This window comes from Barbus barbus (assembly GCF_936440315.1).
Source record: "Barbus barbus genome assembly, chromosome: 1".
In the NCBI taxonomy this organism is placed as follows: Eukaryota; Metazoa; Chordata; class Actinopteri; order Cypriniformes; family Cyprinidae; genus Barbus; species Barbus barbus.
Window position 1 is genome coordinate 19,711,715 of NC_136729.1, and position 15,594 is coordinate 19,727,308.

The 15,594-nt window shown below is 37.8% G+C and overlaps 1 protein-coding gene across 1 annotated transcript in view; it reads right to left on the reverse strand.

Moving 5' to 3' along the window:
* Positions 1–15,594, reverse strand: part of LOC306871356 (integrin alpha-11-like) — a gene marked incomplete at its 5' end in the record, with an annotated part of 53,638 nt that overhangs the window by 22,934 nt on the left and 15,110 nt on the right. The window contains 9 exons of the mRNA XM_079419207.1: positions 116–260; positions 4,823–4,893; positions 5,157–5,322; positions 5,592–5,736; positions 6,103–6,251; positions 6,334–6,461; positions 6,821–6,935; positions 7,167–7,258; positions 8,675–8,787. Of these exons, the coding sequence (XP_079275333.1) occupies positions 116–260; positions 4,823–4,893; positions 5,157–5,322; positions 5,592–5,736; positions 6,103–6,251; positions 6,334–6,461; positions 6,821–6,935; positions 7,167–7,258; positions 8,675–8,787 (1,124 nt within the window). The remainder of the gene's footprint in view (positions 1–115; positions 261–4,822; positions 4,894–5,156; positions 5,323–5,591; positions 5,737–6,102; positions 6,252–6,333; positions 6,462–6,820; positions 6,936–7,166; positions 7,259–8,674; positions 8,788–15,594) is intronic.

Sequence of the window (15,594 nt, forward strand, 5' to 3'; positions counted from 1 at the left end):
AAGAATAAAAAATGCACAGAATCAGACATCATTTAGACATCGACGAATCACACTGGGGCATTTCCATCATTAGCATTAACAGCCGCTGTTGTAAGTATAGGTTTGAATTCTTTACCCAGGTACGCTCCATGGTTCTTCAGTTCTTCTGGGAACTCTTGTTCATAAGAAGACTTTGGTGGGACCACTTTACCCTGACGAGTCTCCTTCAGCACAGCCCCATTCCAGTCATAAGCTCCCACTGCTCCCACTAAAATGCCATCCTACAGATAGAGCATATGAATATATCCACAATTACATTAAATTCAGGAAACTAATGATATTCTTCATTTCTGTCTGCCATCAAACTATAGACTTTTGGTCTTTAAAATAATTAATAGAGGCATTTGTTGTGTTTTAAATTGCCAGTTCTCCATCTTCCAACAAATTTTTATCTGCAGTAAGCTATTTTGCATTGATGTGCTTTTTGATATACCAATGGCACTACTTTAGTCAAATATTATAAAAATATTAGTAAGAAATTAACAGAATGAATTCTGAAACAGCTGCTGAAGAATAATGAAATCAATCACTGAATATCAAAGCTTAAAATCTTAAAAGCCAATCATGCATTCATAGCATATGAAGGCAGTCAAATCAATTGTTATTAATAAAATATCTTGAGGATTACTGTAGATTAATGGCACAGAAAAACAATCAGTTGTTTGTACATCTCTCGGGAACTAAATTCAGTAAATTCATAATACAGTGATTCATTCATTTCATCATCTTAGTGTTCATTCAGCTCCTTCATAATTTCTCTGCTTTGCAGTCAATTGCCATGGAAACCGCATAAACAATTTATTTCCTTAGTGATGAGTTTATTCTGTCGTAATTTATGGAAAAAATGCTTGGCATCCCACACTGTTAATTATGAAGACAGTATTCGGAATGATCTAGTGGGTTCATGTTTAAAGAACTGAAATTCCCGTGCGGTTTCTTACATATACTGTAAACAAACAACAACGTTCCGAGCCATTCCAGTCCAGACGGAACATTCTTACCAAACTTGCAGGCCACTGAGAACACACTGCTCTGGCTCAGTTGATACTTCAGGACTTAAACATAATCACACAAAGCTGATAATCATGACTTTTTGGCTTTTAATCAGAGAACAAAATGCACCATGGATGAAACCACAAGAGTTTTCCAGAAAGTCTCCTGTATTATATGACTTTATGGTGTGACCTCATCTTTTAAACAGCTTCTGCTCCAGCTCTACTGCGAAAGGAGTCACAAGTAAATGGAACAGTGCTGGCTACATGTGATGTTGAGCACCTGGTGCCCATTGCACCTCATCACCGCTGCCATAAATCCACTGCCACTTTTCTTTTCTACCAAACCAGCAATCTCATGCAGAGGATGTGCTAAAAGGCCAGCATGGAGTCACAAAGCAGGACTGCCTCTAAATCCAATGCCACCAGGACTGCATTGCTTTACCTTTTCCCCATCACCCATTTTATCAACCCCTGAACTTCATAACACTTTTACTGGACGTGCTTTTTAAATTTCTCTCTTTTGTTAGTCTAATTTTTACCCAGTTAAAACCCTGAAGCTTGTTTCTGCTACACTACACTCCCGTTCACACCAAGAACGATAACTATAACGCCTTTATCACAGTCCGCGTGTCGTCATATCCGGCTCCGATTAGTAGCGTAAAGGAATTTCCGCCTGCTTTATTGTCAATGTACAGATGCCAGTTTTGTGTAGAAAATTAAACTAATTTAGTTTAGTTGAACATTAACGCAATAAATAAATAATAAAATACTAAAAAAAAACTGCGTATTTATACCGATTCCATACCATATATCATATCATCCTTCATTTTAATGTGTAACATAGCCTATCCGAGCGACGCGACTGTCTGCGCTGCCAGTCAGATTAATGTAGAGCACGCAGCTCTACTCGGACTGATTTAATATTATTTTGTTTATTTCTGAATTATATTTATTGTGATTAACTTGTTCACACTATAATGTTATTAAATCGTTGCATGCAATCACGGAGAATAACTCGATTAAGATGATCAAACTTATTTTAATTATCGTCTATGGGTTGGAAATATTTCTGTTGAGGATTGAGGATTGCATCATAAAGTCAGTGCGTGAAAAAATGTTAGCATTGTTAATACATCAAGTTTGCCCTAAAACTTAAATTTAATTATTCTATACAGCCTTAGTCAAAATTAATGTTTTAAGCTTTGGCTAATTCTAATGCTTATTAATGTGATATGTTGTTTGTATAGTTTTCTCGACGTTCTGTAATGAAATAACGTGATCAGACTGTGAAGAATTGCCGATAGACATACAGTGTGGCTCGCGCGCTCGTGTTTAAATCACGAAATACGCATTGGGATATCGTGACAACATATTCCTTAATTTCATAATACTCAATGAATTGTTGTAAACTGAGATGGGTGTCTTTAGAAGACGTGTATGTGCTGAATTCTACATAAATAATCCACAACAATGCCGTGCTATGGTCACAGCCATTGATAGAGGTTGCAGCAGAAGTTCTTTTACTCTACTATTTGAATCTTCCGCTTTTCGAACGTGGAAGTGTGATAAAGGCCTATAAAGATAACGATATTAGCGTCCACACCGTCTGTTTATGCTAAAGGACAAAGTATACTTTGACCGTCCGCTAGGGGTTGCACTGATTAATCGACTAGTCGACTTCAGTGCTCTGCCATGACGCTTTAAGCCCGGTACACACCAAGCCGACGGTCGGCCGTCGGGCAGTTTTTGTTCATCAGCCGACTAAGTTTTCTAAGTGTGTTCCGTGGCGTCGGCTGAAGTTGGTCCTCATCGGCTTTTTTTCGGCCGATTCGACATGTTGAATCGGCGTCGGAGCTCGTCGGTCAGGCCCCATCTGATCATACTGATTAGCTGTTCAGCTGGCGAACCAGTGCGAAAAGCTCAGAACGGACGCGCTACTTGGCCGTCGTGTGTCGAGCGTCGGCTTGGTGTGTCAGGGCACACACAGACGCTACCGACGTGAGCGACTCCGCAGTCTGCTTTCGCCACTAGTTCGTCGGCGTCGGCTTGGTGTGTACCAGGCTTTAAGCTTGACGTCAACTAGTCGCTAGTCCTATAGAGGGCGCAAGAGAATAAGAAATCCACATTTAAGCTCCGTTTCCAAAAAATCCGAAATCGCCCCTTATACCCTCATTCACTATTCCAGTGGAGCATGTGATATATGATTGTAAAAGGTATGATGAGGAAAGAAAGGAATTAATATCATATTTAAACAAAGGTAATTACACCCGTCCCCGTGCAGGCAATTTTTTGAGACCGCGTGGACAGTGCGCGTACAACAGCGCATGCGCGAGGTGAATGTTGAGAGAGCGCAAGTCAAGTTGGTGGTACTGCGCATGTCTCGAGCTCGTCCGTTCGCACTCAACCGTGGCGAGTATACCTTGAAAGCTGCGCGGACACGGCTGAGCCGGAAACGGAACGCGGAAAGTGAAGGATACCAGGGCCTTCGCACACGCGTCTGCCGCCTTAAATTCTTGAGCACGTTATAACAGGATGGATTCTGATTGGCTGTCAATGTTTGTGTCGTTCATCAGCTGGAAAAAATCGTTCTGAAAATGATTCCAACTATATCGTTTCTCTGTGCCTTTATCGTTATAGTTGTGGTGTGGCTATTATTTAATATTGAGAATGATTTTTAGAACTATATCTTTATCGGGCCTTTATTCATGCAATCACTTTATATTGCTACTACATATCTCAATAAATAATGTTCTCTAGAGATCATTTAAAACAAGAATCTTATTATGTGTAAAGTATAAGCAATATTTAAACCTACACACATCCCACTTTTAGAGAGTACCATCTGGATTTAGGGGTATGATTTGCGCCTAGAGTGCAAACATTCTTTCCAACGACTTATCCCTCTCAACACTTAAGTTGCTTTTGTTGCAGATGCTGTTCCAGGCATCTAGAGGCCTGATGGATTAGATTCCCAGTCATCCCAATGGCCATCTGGAGATTTCCTATCTTCTTCTTCCACAAAAAAGACTAGGTATTTATAACTCTCACAGCAGTTTGTGCTTGCCCTCAGGGGATGGAGTGGAAAAACCAGAGGGGTAGCATCAGGAAACTGTGCAACCTGGACAGAGATGATTAGCGCTACAGTTGTGAGCAGGTCTTGGATGGATAAAGACCCACCAGGTACAGTTTAGGCAGATTTTTTGGATGGAGCATCTCAGACGGCCTGCCAGAGCAGCAGGTACAGTATGAGAGTGTCAGATGCTGAGTCTGTGCTGGATGACAAGCCAGCTCTGATATCAGCACTGGGTTCAGACAGAAAAGAAAAAAAGAAGACATTTTCCTTCTCCCCTGAGGTGCGGCTCCTCCATACTTCTCACAATAATCCCTTCCCTATGAAAACCTGGGCCATATATTAATTTCTTTGGAATGAGAATCAGAAAGAAGCTTGTTTGAATTATCAGGGAGGAATCTTATCTGCTCACCATTGTAAAGGTGTAATATTTTTGGTATATCATATTACTGACAACAACATATAGAGATGACCTACAGAAAGAGAAGAAAAGAAATGAAGAATGTTTAAGAAGAAGAAAAGATAAGGTTCAAGTTCAAAGTAAGTAACGCTAACCATTCACTGAACGTCTGACTTTTGGTTCACACAAAGTAGGTCTTAATCTGATCTCGGTCAACCTGTCTGGATTTTTCCTTTCAACTGAGATTAAATAAAGAGCTGTGAATTTGAGGAATAGAGTCGACCGAGAACCTACAGATTGATGGACACCCAGACTCACCTCCACTATGTGTGTGGAGAAGCCAGCTTGAGACATCTGGAGACCAAATGCTGTCCCATTCTTGCTAGTCCCTACAAACAGAGACAAAATGAACACACGGGAAAGCAAAAGAATCCGCCATTTCCTACAACAGAGCAGTGCAGATTTCAGTGGTCTTAAAGAGTGAGTTGGTAGAGGGCATATATCAAATATATCAAAATTTAAGATTTGGTCCAATGAGATTTACAGTGTAGTGCTGTGCAGAGATGTAAATGTTTTACAGGCTGAGGTTTTGGGCTGTGTTCTCAATATGATGCAATGGTGTATGTGGTGCTACAGTGGTAAAGTCGCCAACCCTCTAAACTGAAGATCCTCTCTCCGAGAGCGTCCACAATGTCCTTCAAAGCTGCTTCGTCTGTCACATTAAAGAAATGCTTATCATCGGGGTCACTAGCGATGTATTTGATCTCACTGAGGAAAGCTTCTGGGTTGATGCCTCTGCGGTTGTAGTAGCCCAGTACCTGTTGTGAGGAACAACCCCAAGAATCAATCAGCCCGAACATGACGCATTTGTCTCGAGTACCCAAGCCCACATTCTAATCCATAAATCTCCATAAATAGGGCTGAAAGCATTGGGCCTTTTTCATTGGTGGCAGCAGCTGAATGTGACCTCAATGGTTGGTCCAATGCCCATTTTAAAATGGGTCACCTCATAATTTCAGGATGAGAATGGGAAGTTGACCAATGCCACAGCAAAAAAAAAAAAAAACTGAAGAAAAACAATACTTACAGCAATGGCATACCGGGTGATGCCATCCTTCTCGCTGTCCTCAATGACCTGCTGCAGGTCAGCGCTGTCATGTGATTCTCCATCTGTGATGACGATCATAACCTTCTTTGCTCCTCTTCTGCCTCCCTGTTTAAAGGCCTCTGAGCTGTGAACATCCATAGATAATAACTTATGCTCTGTAAATGTAATTGTAGGTCTCTGATGAAGTCAATATGTAAAATGTACATTACAGTTCAAGTTGTTTTTTTTTTTTTTTTAAGAAATTAATACTATTATTCAGCCTGGACTTAAAAGTGACAGTAAAGACATTTATAATGTTGAAAAAAAAAAATTCTTGAGGACCAAATTAGCATATTAGAATTAATTCTAAAGGATCATGTGACACTAAAGACTGGGGTAATGACTGTTGAAAATTCTGCTTTGCCATCACATGAATAAACAACATTTTGACGAGTAATAAAATAGACAATAACTAAGTCATCATACCAATAAACAATTATTTTAGTAGTACCGTGCAACACTGATTCCCAGCGCAGTGTTGGTCTCTTCTCCTCCTCGCTGGCCTATCTTACGGGCTGCTTTGACCACATCCTCCACAGAGCGGAAGTCATTCAGTTGAAACTCGGACACCACCTTTTCTCCATACTGCAGTACTCCAACCTGACAAGCACATGATCCACACATTTGATATAAAGACACATCTGATATTTCACATTGTCATTGTTCAGAAAGTCTAAAACACCTGAATCTGTCCTGGTCCAACATAGAATTTCCGCAGGATGTTGATAAGGAAGTCTTGAACTTCGTTCCAGGGGTAGATTGAATTTGAACCGTCCAGCACTATCACTATGTCCATGTATGTCTCACACCCTGAAAGAGGAAATTAGATATTTTGATGCTTTTGGCACATAAAACACATTAAACAGCAGTAGTTCTGTTCAAAATCAAATTTGAGTGATTAATTTAAAAACAAGGTCTGTGACTCTTTCCTCAAAAAGAAAAAAAAAGATTTAACAACTCAGCACTTTATGAGCAGTCAAGATCATATTCTTTTTAAAAAGAAGATTAATTTCACAATATATTGCCTATGGCAGATCCAGACACTGTCATGGCCAAATTCAGCATAAAAATAAAGTCCATGGTTAAGACAGAAAGTGGACACATATTACCAAAAATGTCACTGCAAAAACTGTCCTAGTTACATCGAAGGTGCAGGTGTGTGTGCTTACTTTGGAAAGCAGGAGCGATAGTGCGGGAAAATTTAAAGCTGGCGTTGACTCTGGAGCAAATTCCAGTGCTGTAGTATGAGCTGCCACATTCATACGACCAAAGGGGACCACAAGCCTGTGAATTATCACAAAGGCTATTAAGCGCACCATTAATAAATGCATTTATGATTTACATAAAGATCATGGCCTCATTCTACATAAATTATAATTCCATAGCGTTCTACAGGGAATGGATGGTGTTTAAACACTTAACAATATTAGTGTTGTAGACCATTTAAACACCAGATGACTTTAACATTACAAAGAATATGCATTATTAACTATCTAACCAGCCATCCAAACTCACCACAAAGCTGTTGTCTTTAGGGTTGGATGCAAGGGTCATTCCAAGTCTCATCTTATCCTTTCGCTCAGAGACATTTGTCAACGATATCCTTCCTTAAGAAAAATGTTGGAGGCAAATAAAAGGCTGTGCTATAAAATCCAACCACAGTCCATATGTGGCATATGTACTTTGTAGAAAGACTTCCTTTAACTGTAAACATATTTGTTAATCCTGTCTAGACATTCCTGATTTGTGCATCTGTTACGTGTGTGCATCTATACACATGCACATATTAAAATTGGCAGAAAGGCTGTATCGACACACTTAACATTATGTAGAACACATATGCTTGACATAGACGTTGTGTTCTGTAGTGAAGAACCCACATGTAAACTTCATTACAGATCAGGAGAGCATTTGAATGAATCAATGTGTTTCCCCCTCTTTGCTTTTCACAAGGCATGCCTGGTAACGCTTTACCCAAACCGCAAATCTAACCCTTATTGTGGCAGCTTTGTAAAGTAATTATTTGCTGCTAGTAAATAACAACAATTTCTTTTGAAGTGTTAATACAAAAGTATTTATTCTAATTTTATATAGTAATTATAATCCTCAGTCATACAGTGTTAATCCAGTCAACAAAAATACTGATGAAAATTTGTAACAGAGAGATTAATTTTGCCAACAATAATGAAGGAAAGTGTGCATTAATAATAATGTAAAAAATATATATATAATATTTGAAATATTGAAGAAAATGTAAAAATAATATGCAGTATTAACAATGCACTAACAATGTTTTTTTTTGGAAAAAAAATTTAAAGTATCAAAATGGTGTGCAAAAATGGATTTAAGTCTTCAGTGTTAGTCAGAAACAGTGTTAGTATTAAGTCATTAAAATATAACACTGAATATAGCGTGTCTATAACACAAACAATGATTAACTAAAAGCATAAATATTTAGCAATTCTATGATACAGTAGATATAATTTATTTAATTTAGGCATTATATTGCCAACTAAAATGATATTTCCAACTAAAAGTATATGAAAGTGAAAGTGACATACGGCCAAGTATGGTGACCCATACTCAGAATTCAGAATTCGTGCTCAGCATTTAACCCATCCAACGTGCACACACACAGCAGTGAACACACACACACCGTGAACACACACCCGGAGCAGTGGGCAGCCATTTATGCTGCGGCGCCCGGGGAGCAGTTGGGGGTTCGGTGCCTTGCTCAAGGGCACCTCAGTCGTGGTATTGAGGGTGGAGAGAGTGCTGGACATTCACTCCCCCCACCTACAATCCCTGCCGGCCGGAGACTCGAATTCGCAACCTTTGGATTACGAGTCCGCCTCGCTAACCATTAGACTTCCCATACATATTAACATACATATATGTTAATATGTCATTTTAATCATACTAACATGACAAAATACTGGCTAAAATTAAAAGATTGTTATTTATTTTTTTTAATACAAAAAATATAACTAAGACAAAAAAGTGTGAAAATTAACTCATCATACCAAGATTGAGTTTGGTGCAGCTAGGTCCTCCAGATCTTCTGCTTAAGGGACATTTGTACACATCTCCTGTCTGATGCTGTCCATTTGTTTCCAATGGGGCTCCTACCAGTAACCTAGAAACATCCAGAATCAAAACATATAAATTTTACCTTTGACATGGCACAATATTCATCTAACAAAAACGTCAGAAGAAACACACAAGCAGGTGTGTGATCCACTTCCCTGTAAATAATACAGCCAGAAGCCTGTTGATTTAAGCTCCCTCTGAAAACAGGGATGTTTAAAAGGAGGTTAAAGGCAGTGAATCAATGAGAGATGGCAGGTGAGTGGAATCTACTGGCATGTCTACTGAATGTTGACATCTGAGGTAATGTATCGATGGAAGTGCGCAGGACGGTTAGGTATGTGAGACTCTGCATGAGATATGTTTGCGTGCGTGTTGAAATATGTATCCTACAACCCAGACTGACTAAACACATCGCTCCATTAATGCTGGCATGCTTTACAAGTAATACTGCTCCTGCAGAGAGCAATCAGGGACACACACATCAATCAGACCCAGTAGCAGTAGCACTGTAGAGAGCAGTACGTACTCACGGCTCTCGGAAGCATGCAGCTTTTAAAATCAAAGGCTGTCACTTTCACTAAGTAGCCGTAGAGGACTCATTTAACTAGTCACAGATCACTGGAAGACTAGGCATCCTTAAACACGGCAAGATGTGTACTTTCAACTGTTTATGCAAGAAACGCAGAATTCTTTCATGCCGATAATGGTCTCGAGGGAGATAGAAAACTAGCTTGACTTCGCATTTATGTGCCTGTGCCAGGTCAGGATGGACTCTTAAATGTCATTCAGAACTTCATAATTAGTTTATGGTTAGGTGGTACTATTAAATAGTCTGTCAGACGTAGAGGCAGTATCTTTGCATTGGGATCAGAGAGTGACAGTAAAACTACACTAATCATGGAAAACAAAAGTCCATTTTTTGCAAAAGAGCTATTTTACGATCCTTGGGTTATTTGTCTGCTTTTTAAAGAGCAGCTCTCATGTAAAACGTTGCAGTTTTCTTAATAGCAGCATATCAGTTCTTAATGATTGAGGTCTGTTCACAGCTCAGAGTAGTGTTTACTAATCTTAATATTAGGTAGCATTATTAATCTGGACTAAGGGCATATTTATTTGAAACCTTAATCTTGTGATATCTAGTTTAAGGTTATATAGACCAGGGGCTGCAAAGGAATGGAAGAGGGCCTTTCAAAACACAACAAAACAAAGCAAAGCAAAAAACAAAACACACACAAAAAAAAAATTATAATAATAATAATAAAAAAAAAAAATTAAAAAAAATCTATATATATATATATATATATATATATATTTATTTATTTTTTTTATTACTTTTTATTATTTTTATTACAAAACACACACACAAAAAAATAATAATAATAATAATAAAAATATATATATTTTTATTTATTTATTTATTATTATTATTTTTTTTATATTTATTTTATAGACCAGGGGCTGCAAAGGAATGTAGAGGACCTTTCAAACCAAACATAACATAAAAAGAGCATAAAGAAAAATGAATATATAATTAAAATAGAAAATATAATTTAATATATTTTAAAATATAAGTATGATTTTAAATATATATTATATATAGGTATAATGTAACATTAAATGTAACATTTAATTCAATTATTTTAGCTTTTGACAATGACCGATATAAGCTAATAAATTAATTTCTGAATCAACTTCTTGTCTGTATAATATCATGTGTACTATACATATTTTTCACACACAGACTCTGTTTGCATATTTTTCATACATTGCATATTTACTTACAGAGAAACAGATGTTTGCAAGTACATACACTTCAGCCTGTCTATTGCATCCTTATGCCCTTAATGTTATCTTGCATTGTTTCCAGTTTTTGTGCTGTTTGTTGTCTTTATGTACCATTGCATTACGTGTTGATATACGAGTAAATACAAAGTGTAAGTTTAAAGCATATGTAAAGTATCTATGTAAAATATGTTATAGTTAGATTACATCTTCAATAGATTAGCTAATGTATGTGTATTTTCATATTTATGTATGTTTAAATATGTACAGTAGCACCATGGTCTGTGAAGCACAACATTTTCTTCCACATGACACTAAAGCTCACTTGACTTGATGCAGTATAAATGGCTCTATGAGAAAATACCGAGCTGCTTTTATATTTTAGGAAGGAGATCATCACATCTGATGATCCTTGGCGTAGTTTGAAAACGCCTCTTCATTCTGCATTACACATGAAAGATTCAAATCACAAAGGCACCATCACATCCTGCCACACATTTGAAACACTGCTTCTCACACACACACCAAAAATCAGCACATCTAAAGCTGATTCTGACAGGTGGTAAAGGTTAATGCTCTAAACAGGAGCAATACCCACTCAGGGACAGAGCGATTCAGAGAGTGATATCTGACACTAGTTTACTGCAGATCCAGACCTCCACGAGTGTTCTGCCATAGGCCAGGGGTCAACATCATGGGCCCCTCGAGAAAATTTTTCTCTGTTCGGCAAGCTTCAGCAGTGAAGCATTCCAACAAAATCTGGATCCAGCTTCCCAAATAAAAGGATTTCACCCATTACAGTTCAAATATAACTATAAGACACCCACAGGCTATTTACAGTGGAATTAAGAAATGAAGTAGAGCAAGAAGCACTGCACACATCCTACCACTCAGCCTGACTTAGGTAATTCAGTCAATACGATCAAATAAACAAAATGAACCGACAGAGACAGTTTAACACTGTTTCATATGTAAATATGAAATTTCTCTGATTTTTGGATAAATAAACACTCAGTTTGACACTGGTTTGAAATTAGCATGAAATCAGGAAATAAGCTTACACATAAAAAAAACAACAGAAGTCTCCAGTTAAAAGTTCATCTAAACATTATGAAATGTCTCTAGAAACGATTTTTCACAGAAGGAGCTCAGACTGTGTGCATATTTTTGCTGCTATTAATATTGTGAATATTACTGGTGTTATATTACTGAATGTTACTGCTGCCATTGGCACTATACTTTTCACTTGAGTTCAGCTCAGGACACACTTACTTACAAAAAGGAGAGAAGGAAGTAAGAAAGAGAAATAGAGAGATGAGCATGAGAAAGATATCCTTTGTTGCAGTGATTTAATGGTCTAGTCAATCTTACAGAGTAATGACACAGTGAGCTGTTAAAACAATCAGGCTCAGGCTTATTAAGCTCTCAAGTTTTTTTCTCTGTGGCAGAGCTACAAAAGGCTAATAGCACTGAATGAAACAGTCTCACTAATACACAACCTTTAATATTCAATCTGTCACAAAACACTGTACTAGCAGCCCAGATCCTTTGGAAAAATCTAGGAGGAAAGGGTTTGCCATTAATAGCCGAATGTTTTTCACATTTGGAGAGTGAGAAAATACTTTGCTCATGGTACCATGGTGCTGAGGTCTATGAAGTGCCAGTGAGTCCACTGATATGGGGTTTCATTACTTTCATTAATGATAGGACAGAAAAGGAGAGATGAACCACAAATGCTTTATCCTTTCCATGGCCTGTGAGTTGCACGTCAAGCATCACAAAAACCTCATCCGACTGATGTTACCATGCAACCCAACACATCTGTGCTGTCATTTCTTCCTAGTAAAGGCAGCAAAGCTAGTTCAGTAAATATAGCATCCTTAAACCCATAAAACTATTATAAGTGCAAGTTGAATTCATCTAATCATTACTGCTTTGTTAACCAAGACATTCATGTACAGATGAATTTTCCTAGACCAGTGTAAAAGGCTTGTGAGCAGTATATCAGCTATGTTTGAGAGTAGAGATGAAGAATGCTTCAACCCTCCTGCTGCTTGAAGAATTCAGAGGTCATAGGCCAGACAAAAGTAAAAACTCAGCAAGGAATTCAAACTGCAACCCTTCAAAAATAAACAAGCTGTGCATATGTGTCCACTTTTGTCTGTATGTCCATCCCAAGGGATCTATCAGGCCAATTCTGTGGATGTGCATGTGTCAGTGGCCACCCATGAAAAAATCCCATTGGCAGCCAGAGAGATGTCAGGAAAATAATTCATGCCTTTTAATCCGTGAACACCATCGTGGACAACCAAGTCATAATGGTCATGCAAGTCATAGTCATACAAGTCTCTCCATCTATGAGCTGTGATCTGTTTCTATCCAAACTACTACAGCAGAAAGTGAGAGACAGAATAAAACGAATTTAAAAATTGCTCCATTTGGTAGCTGAAGGTAATGATGGCTACAGATTATTTTATGTAGCTCTTAAGACCTCTGACATTTATAAATATTACATCCACTTCAAAGGTTTGGGGTCAGTAAAATTGTATTTTTATTTTATTTTATTATTCAATTATTAAATTGCAAATGCTCTCCTTTTGAACTTTCTATTCATCAAAGAACCTTGGAAATGTGTAGGCACTTTCGCACCGCGTAGTTCTAGGAACTAGCCAGCATTTACAAACATCAACAACCAGTGATTGGAGGACACCATGATCAAAGCTGTTTTTGTTGTGTGTCGTGGATTCCGTGATGACAGAGATTGAATGTAAATGCACAATTTACGCGAATGAAAGTGCATGAAAATCTGACTAAATCTGACAACTTGTAGTGCTATCATCGAGGCTGAGAAAAGAACACAACGCTGCAGACAATAGGCTACGTAAATGTCGTTATCACTGTTTTCCATGTTCGTGGAGTAAATATTTTTACACTGCTTTTTTGGGTAGCCTGTGTTTTGTATGCGTTGGCCAATCAACGTACACTTACGCCACTGGTAGTTCCTAACTGTTAAGACCCTAAAGTAGGAGCTAAAATTAGTTCCCCCAAAACAGAGTTCCTAGAACAAAATACGCTCCTAGTTCCTGCAGTGCGAATATGCCAAAAAGTAGGAACTTCCGCTAATAGTTCTAAGAACTATGAAAAGGTTCCTCCGGTGCGAAAACGTCTTATCTTGTTTTCCAAAAAAGATATTAAGCAGTACAAAGAAATGTCATTTGAAATCTAAATCAGCATATTAGAATTTCTGAAGGATCATGTGACGCTAAAGAGTTGACTAATGGCTTTAATGTTGCCATCACCGAAATAAAAGACCTTTTTAAATATTAAAAAAGGACCCAAAACTTTTGACTGGTATTGTATAGAGGAAGGATGTCAATTTTAAACAGTGCAAAACAGAATGAAAAATACAAATAAGTGTAAAACACGCGCTTTTCAATATGAAACAGTCGCAAATACATATTATTCAAACTTCAACGAAGCCAAATACAGCAGAATACTGTACATCAAAATAACAGATTCCTGAAATAGTTAAAATCATCACCCATGAAAATTTCCTGTGCCCCAAAACTCCCACACGCTCCATATGAGTTGTGCAATGAATGCTGTATGGGGCTGGATCTGCTTTTATCATCATCATAGAGCTAAAGAGTTCAAATTTGATGCAAGTTAAAGGTTCGGCTCACTCTTTGTGACATATGCAAACGTAAAAAAAAAAAAAAAAGTATATATTTCTGATTTAAAATAAAATTCAACATGCTTGTTTAGCGGTTTGTGGCACTTCAAACATTTCAACGTTTCTAGCCTGTAATTATGTATCTGCTACATGGTAGCAACTTTTGAGAGTGTTCCAATACACAGCATGCAGGGCAATGCCAGTGTCTTGGAACGTGTATTGTGAACGTGTTCAAAACAATCCTGGTGTACTGACCTGAAATAAAATTTGTTATATGTTATATGTTAACAATGTTAAGACTCAAAGAGAAAAATATGACAGAACAACGGCTACATACTCCCTTCCACAGGAGATGTGTATGTTGCCAGCCCCTTTCCCCCATTTTCCTACACCACTAAACCCCTTCTGTGCCTCTGAAACTGGGATAAGACCTCTTGCCATTGCATGCTGCTGTGATAGAACCCTCTCTGCACCCGAGAGAAAGAGAAAGAGAAAGAGAAAGAGAAAGAGAAAGAGAAAGAGAAAGAGAAAGAGAGTAGAGTTTGGAATAGCATACAACTATAACGTAATATTTTAACACTTGAATCATTATTTTATTGCTATATTGACAGTTATATAAAACTAGTTTCTTACAGTATACTAGTTTAAACAACAGTACTTTGCAGTATGCCTTAATAAGTACATTTGTTTTTCTATTTTGAAAATAGCCAGATTCAAAGAGAAAGAGACAAAAACGACTAATTGGATTACAGTCTTTTGTTGTCATCATCATTAGCCATTCTCTTTCAGCTGAATGATTGGATCTGAGATATGAAAACGTGATATGATGACCTCAGTTTTTGAGTAAAACAAAATTTGTGGATAATTTTGGCAATGCTCACTCAAAAGTAAGGTGAATAGGGTAAATAAGATTAATGATGCCTAAATCAGTTAGTTGTTATTGCCTTGTTTGAGCAAAGTCAGTAAGTTTTAGTGTAATGTAATAACATTAACTAGCATTTTTGGGAAAAAGAAAATCATCTCAGGTCAAAAAGATCAGAAAACTACATGAGGGTTAATTGGTGCTTCTCTGATGGTGCGTTTGAGTTCAATTACCCAGTTTTTGCTTATATATACACACACACACACACACACACACTCACACATATATATATATATATACACACACACACACTCACTGGCCACTTTATTAGGTACACCTGTTCAAATGCTTGGTAACACAAATTGCTAATCAGCCAATCACATGGAAGCAACTCGATGCATTTAGGCATCTAGATGTGGTGAAGACGACTTGCTGAAGTTCAAACCGAGCATCAGAATGGGGAAGAAAAGGGATTTAAGTGACTTTGAATGTGGAATGGTTGTTGGTGCCAGACGGGCTGGTCTGAGTATTTCAAA